The sequence below is a fragment of the Saccoglossus kowalevskii genome, chromosome 1, assembly GCF_978046115.1.
Source record: "Saccoglossus kowalevskii chromosome 1, keSacKowa6.1, whole genome shotgun sequence".
Taxonomy (NCBI): domain Eukaryota; kingdom Metazoa; phylum Hemichordata; class Enteropneusta; family Harrimaniidae; genus Saccoglossus; species Saccoglossus kowalevskii.
The window spans coordinates 29,656,847-29,664,244 of NC_140641.1; the positions used below are offsets into that span (position 1 = coordinate 29,656,847).

At 35.3% G+C, this 7,398-nt stretch overlaps 1 protein-coding gene across 1 annotated transcript; it reads left to right on the forward strand.

Annotated features, from left to right (window-relative positions):
• The first annotated feature begins 1,251 nt into the window (after positions 1-1,251).
• Positions 1,252-5,533, forward strand: LOC100374396 (uncharacterized). The gene is made up of 3 exons (XM_002740589.4): positions 1,252-1,333; positions 2,705-2,805; positions 5,121-5,533. The coding sequence occupies exons 2-3, from the start codon at positions 2,709-2,711 to the stop codon at positions 5,378-5,380; spliced, it is 357 nt and encodes a 118-aa protein (XP_002740635.1). The 5' UTR covers positions 1,252-1,333; positions 2,705-2,708; the 3' UTR covers positions 5,381-5,533.
• Positions 5,534-7,398: the final 1,865 nt, after the last annotated feature.

Below are 7,398 nucleotides of genomic sequence, written 5' to 3' on the forward strand. Positions count from 1 at the left end.
TTTGTTCGTATGATAGTTGGTCGTCACATGTTCACACGTTTTAAACACCACAGTCCGCCCATATTCTACCAATTCGGTGACAACAACGTTACATTTGCATGGCGTATACTACAGAGCCGATCGAACATGAATCAATAAAACGGAGCGGTGTGCATAGTTAGAATGAATCTACGTCAAAAATAATCACCTTAATATGTTGTATAAACTGTTAATTTGGCGGCAATGGCTTTTGTGGTTTCCTCCATAAAATATATTTGAATAGTTTGTTCCGGAGTTTTCTCCAAGTGTAATATATTTCCTAAATGTACACCCCCCCCCCCTCCCAGCAGATTTTCCAATCATCAACAACTAATTAACCGAGACACCAAACCACATTTTGGGGAAATAGACTGTATATTTATACCATCTATTACAATTATTAATTATTTTGAACTGGACAACGATGCATTTAGCTAGTTTATCTTATATAACTGTGAACACATCTGTCAAAATATCTGTGTAACCTGTTTTGTTTGCCCGAGTTACTAAACAGACAGATGAGGTCGACATATATTTAATCAAAAATTCGTCTACCTTGGAAACGTGTTTATTTGAATTCAAAAGTGTAACCCTTTACACGATGACGTCAGCTGGCAGCAATGCTAGGCGTAATCTTCTACAAATGTTATTTGGCATTTGACTGTTTTTCACGCATTTTTGATCAATATTTTATCAGTTGTCAATATCCATTAGTGTGTTTCCATCCGTTGGGGCTCTTTGGTTTGAGTAAGGACGAGCTAATATGACAACACGATAAAACTCATTATCGATTGTCGTGTATTTTTAAATGTTAAATATAGTTTCATGTATAGTTCCTGCTTTATGGGGCTTTAAGCAATATGGTATCAGATATATACTTTTTTTCAAGTTATTGAAAACCCACCTTTAAATTCACATTGAGGTGTAAATGTGGAGTAAAATATGGCAGTTTACGGGTACGGTAACAGGTGTCACGCGGAATCCGCGAGTCGCTTAGCAACCGGGACGGCGATATCGCCGGATGATAAAACCGAGCTTGCATCTGTCTGCATATGATAGAAGGAACAAACAAGTTCGCGAGTTAATGATTTAATAAATTCATCACTAATTATCAAGTTATCTGTTGACTTCGCTTGCATCTTCCAATTAGATTCGATCTAACTGTGTGTTCGTACTTGACCGATATGTATCGGGTCAAATAAGTGGCAGGGTCAGCGTCTGCTTAATCTCAAATATTTAGATCAGTTATCGCGCTGTGCTCTTTGGTGACGTCTCTATCTTACTTCACACACACACGAGGTAGCATATCACAAAGGTAAGTTTACAATAACATATCTTTATGGTGTAGGCTTTCCTCTATTTTATAACACAGTTGTTAATAGTACAATTGCAATAATATAATATTTACAAAGTCTCTCAAAATTATAAATAATATGATTACTACAATAGCAGGACGTCTCTCAGAGATCCTAATCACTTGTCTTATTTGACCATCGTGTTGTTTATAGTGTAATATGACACTGGTTTTGTACTTGTGGATTATTTGGCAGTCGTTTGTTTTGTTTTCTTGGACTACTAAATTCATTATATTCTCGTTTTGACATGATGGCGTTATTTCTACTTTGGTGATATTTTCTGTTTCTATGTGGACCAAAAATACCTTATATTTTTGTTCTCGAAAACTTATATTCATTCGGTTAAGTATATTATATAATAGTAAACGCCCCACTTTGTTGCCGCCTTTATAACATTTTATCGTAGATGACGTACCACGTGTTTTAAAATCGATATAAATGCACCACCCAGCATGACATATCGTAAAATAACTTATAAACATATTAAATACATGTGTCAGTCAATGGATAAATATGCATGTCATATAATGTATGTAATAATTGTTATTGCAATAATACAAATAAAATGATATACAAGGTGTGGTTATGATCTTTGACCGATCACAGCGTACACTGAATTACTCTAAGGGTGTGAACATTGTAAGTATGTTAGAACGGCAAAGTCCGGACTTCATTTCTGCTTGTTTTCATTAGCGTGACTGCGAATGCACGATGAAATGCTAAAAAAATCTCCCTTAAATAATTTTAAAATATATATTTCAGATAAAACAAAAAAACATTCCAGGCTCTGCCACTCTAAATTTGAATAAACTACAAGAATGTCCAACTTTGTGTCAAGTAATAGTTTGTATTGCAATTAGTATTTAGTATAAGGATTTGAGGAAGAATGTGTCCTTGTACCACTCTAGTTTGCAATCAATGATAATATTTACTCCCCTTTTTAAATACACATATTGGATTTATACTTTTTTATTTCAAATTGTTATTTTTTTGCTATAAATTACTAACGAATGATATTATCAAACCGCTGATTTTATGTAAAACTGTATTATAAAAACAAGCAAAAATTAGGAATAATATTTGCTCAATAGCGTATAATCTTACTGAGCAAATTGTGGCTCCATGGCAACTGAATCCATAACTTCACCAATATTCAATAGATTTGACCTTACATCAAAGACAACCTTCCATGACAATTTGAATTCCATGAACCAAGTAAAATCCCCTCCTAAGAATGTTATGGATATCCGATAATAAAATTTGATTTTCAGTTTAATATTTCTTATCGTGTTACTGTTCTTATGTTGTTTTCAATCTCCAATTTTTTGTAGAAACATGTTTCGTCGCCGCTCACGATCCCGTTCACGTTCCCGTTCCCGTTCCCGTTCCCGGTCTCGTTCTCGCTCCAGGTCTCGCTCCAGATCACCAAAAGGTAAAGGCGGCCCACAGCCAGTGAGACAATCTAAATCGCGTTCTAGATCTCGTTCTCGTTCACGATCTCGATCGAGGTCACCACCTAAGCAACACCGTCGAAAATCTCGATCTCGATCTCGCTCTCGCTCTCGCTCCAAATCACCACCTGGCAGACGAATGTAATAATCAAGTAACTTGTTAATATCATAGGGTTGGTATTTTGGAATTGCTTATGTTGCATTCATTGCAAAATTATGAGAAATTATCGCTTGCAAGTGCTTGTCAATGTAAATCCATGGCGACGCATAAAATTACTGTTCACGCATTCCAATAAATGTTTTTGCAGTTTTCATCTCACTGTAGGGGATTGTGTAATAGAAATACGATTGTATGAGCTTCCCGATACCTATGATTTTGCATTTAATTAGCTGATTGAAAATTCAATCATCTGGAGATTTTTGAGAAATTGTTCGACTTTCTCACAATCCCTGCCATTGTTCGTAATAACGTTTATTGTAGCTGCACATGATGACAATATTAGATCCAAGCAGTTGATAATCGGCATGATTGGCTCTGTGTTACCTGCACCAGAAAATGTAGACGTTAGTCAGACAAATATTTAGTTCGATAAGGTATTTTGTTGTTAGCTTAGTATATCTAATATTTACATGGCGGGGCAGAGCTACGTGTATTAGTCAAGTGCCGCTTGCGATGCAGGTTTTATCATGATGAAATCTTTGATACCGTAATTTTAGTTTTTATTTGTTAGCCACATAAAGAAAATTAATCTTTTCCTACAAGTCTGAATTATTTTTTTTTCAAAATTGAAAAAAAAATGCTAGGAAACAAATCTCATGTCTCGATACTTCTCAAAATTAATTTAAATTTGACGCCTTGTGTGTTTTTTTACGACGAATGCCACTTTATTAGTTTTTTGAAGACATACACTGACGCTATAAACTACTTCGCCGCCAAATATACACAATCTGTCAATTTCAAGTAGTTCAACTTGTTAGATATGAGTTAAGATTTCCACCCCAAATATCATTTTTGTTTCATCATATCATTTATGACGTAATCATTATTTGAATATTACTCATTTTCACTGTGTTTTAAAATATTCTGTAACATCTTTATAATATCTTCATCATATTAATATTTATTCCATTTTATTATTTTACCAGTTATTCTATCAATATCTCATTAATATGCACTAACATATATATACTAACTTTTACTATTATTACTATTTCAATAATATTTTACATTTGTGTACTTTATCTGTCAATATTTCACCGCTGGATTATTGCTATATTGTGTTATAAATATTAATATGTCTTATTGTGTCTATTATATAATATCTTCCGTGTTGTTAAAACAGTGATTATTACTTTGTGTAAATGCCTTCTCTATTTCTTCAGTATTTTGTCATTATTTCTATAGTTTGTTTGTATATAAATGACTTTTTGTGACGTCGCGACTTTATACACATATACTTTAAACTAGCAGAGCTCATTGTCACAATAATTAACCATTAATTAAAAATTAACCATGAATTTATTTTGAGGTCTCATATACAATTGTAGCTCCATAAGCACTTTCCTAATAAATCGCACCCTCTTCCGGCGAAATATTTCTTTGACGTCAAAATGAAGTCGTATATAAAATAATAAATGAATATACCGATCGACCACTGATAGCAACAACATGGACGACGTGAAACGTCACAGAAGCACCGCGTTGATAGTAGCACAGTTTCTCTAGATAGTATACACCTACCTATAAGTCGTATCTAGGACGTCACGCTGATAAGACACAATATGGTTAAACATAATTACACTATCCACAACCTAGAAAGACACGCAGCGACAGAGAAAGTTAGTAACCATATGCCTTTGTTAATAAAGGTAGAAAATGGTGTTTCTAATTTCAATGCATCGAAATTGTGCTTTCTCTAAAAATATCATTTTGGACGTAGTTTACATTGTCCTATCATTTTAATTGAATTTTCGTCTTAGAAACTGTCTATAAACTATATATCCTATAGAGCCGGGGAATACAATAAACTGCACTTTTACACCGCCTACCTCCTTCCCATCCTCAAGTTGTCGGAAGATGTCGAGTTCTTGAACTTGTTTCAGCAGTTTTTTACTTGGCAATTACTCGTTTTATTGGGCATGTGAAGTGTAGCGGGGTCAATAAGGATTTGTATGCAACGATGCCTCAGCTCCGGATACTACTCTATAGAATAACATTCCTGAAGCAGACTTGTTTTTTAAACATAATATATATTGTAAGTTAGTTAATACAGTTCTTTTTTATTTTACAAAACAGGCTTTCACCATAGAGGACCCAACCCACCTGGACCCGTTGGGGGTCCTGGAGCTGGACGCCATAATCCACCTGGACCAGTAGGAGGCCCGGGAGTTGGACGCCATAACCCCCCTGGACCAGTAGGAGGACCAGGAGCTGGACGGCATAACCCCCCGGGACCGGTAGGAGGACCAGGAGCTGGACGGCATAACCCCCCTGGACCAAGGGGAGGACCTGGCGCTAACCCACCGGGTCCCGTTGGAGGTCCCGGAAGATTTTAAAACTTTTTCAATAAGTGGTGCCTTAGATATGAACAAGTTAACGATTAACACTGTTATTGGGTGTATCCGGCATTCTTAGTACTATAGTATCAGCAATGTGATTCAGTTATCTTGCTTTTCAATTTCATTGTTAATAAACAAAAGTAAAACAAATCTCATTTTTAAGTTAGATTACTTTCATTTTTAACTGTTTAAGTATTCTTTAATTTAAACCATAAAAACACGTGTTCGCGCGCGACGGAGTTATATTTACCAAATCGTACCCTTTTATTGGCGTGGTATCTTTATCAGTTTCCCTTAATGTTTACCTGAAAACAAATACAGAGAATTTGGGAAGCAACTGACGATGTCTGACCTCTGACTTCTGACCTGAATGTATATTCTTATAATCCATACAGCGCCACCAAACATCTTTTCATTCAAGCGTGTTCAACTAGAATTTATCGATGGTATATTGAGAATAGATTTAAATATAAATAGGAACATGATTTTGTATTTGTTTTAATTTAATTTTCATATATTTTTATAAGTTTGGTTTCCTTTTAAATTCAGTGAATACATTCGAAGTTTTGAAATTACATACATTGTTACGTACAAGTAGTTGGACTATAATATTCTAGTACAGTAATTGGACATGTAATTGTGGCATTTATTATTTTCCAGGAGGAATGCGCATCCCAGAACTGTTTTGCATCAAACAGATGAACCATGCACAAACTGGTAACTTTGATTTATCCGTAAAAATCTAAATTACACATCAAATTTGACGTGAACGGGAATCGAAATCGAAAATTCGAGAAAACAACACAAACTCAACTTTGAAGTAATCCTGAACAACCAATTTCATATATGTTACACACGTAGGGCTAATCTTGTTACACTGTTCAGGGGACTCTCAACAACCATCGCAAAGTACCGTTTTCTGCGAGTTTTTGATCTTTGTTTTCACCGCGAGGGTTGCCAGGCGGTAGAAAATGCCCGGATGTCCGCCCCCGAGGATAGCAGGAGCCATGGTAGGCAGCCAACGACCAAATATAAATAACGCTCTCTCTGACAACGCCGTAGATCCAGGGATAATGTGCTGCGGTCATTAAATTTATAGACGCGGCAACTACCTCAAACTCAACTACCTCGGTGAATATTTACACTGACAATCGCTCCCTCAGACAGGAACTAACCCAACCCCACAATGTTTATTCAACGCAATTCTGACAGTTTGAGGCACCATAGACACTTTTTATGTGAAAATTTCAAGTATAGGAGCTCATAAAACTTTCATTTCGAACGCCACTAGGCTCGCCGCTAGATACTTACTTTAGATCAACAATAAGTTGGCACCGTAGTTACAACTATAAATTATACATATTAAATAGAATAAAACAGCTAAACAAAATATAAAGATATAATTCGAGAAGAAAAATACACGATACCAATTAATTTATGATCGACTATGACAAAATTCTCTTGCATACAACAGTAATTCAATTGTGGGAATTGTGTAAATTGTGCCATCAACGACTGAAGTTTGAAAACCGTTTGTTTTCATACAATTTATATAACTGTTAAAATGTATCGAATACATCTCACACAAATAGCTTTATTTTAATAGTCTAAATGTGCAACTGAAGAGATTATTTCACTGAAAAATGTCCTTGTGGTATATATGCATAGTACGTTTTACACAAAGTGTTTCGGCAGATAGACTAGGTCATAGTGAGCAAGTTGTTACCCCAGTACTACAGTGTTATACAGACATCGGATGCATCTTTGTTATGAGATATCGAAAGGGATGCACATTTCCCAACAATTAGAAAATATCAGAGTATTTAGCTGAAGCGATGGAGAGACTGTAGTGTGTCAAAAATGGCTGTATTGTGGCCTTTCATCCCACAATTATACGCAGATTTCAGTTACAAACAAGTTTTAATGTATATGCATTCGTTGTGAAGACAAACAATTATGGGGTATGTGATACAAACAACTCAGTATTAGGTGTGTTTTTTATTTCAAATCGAAGT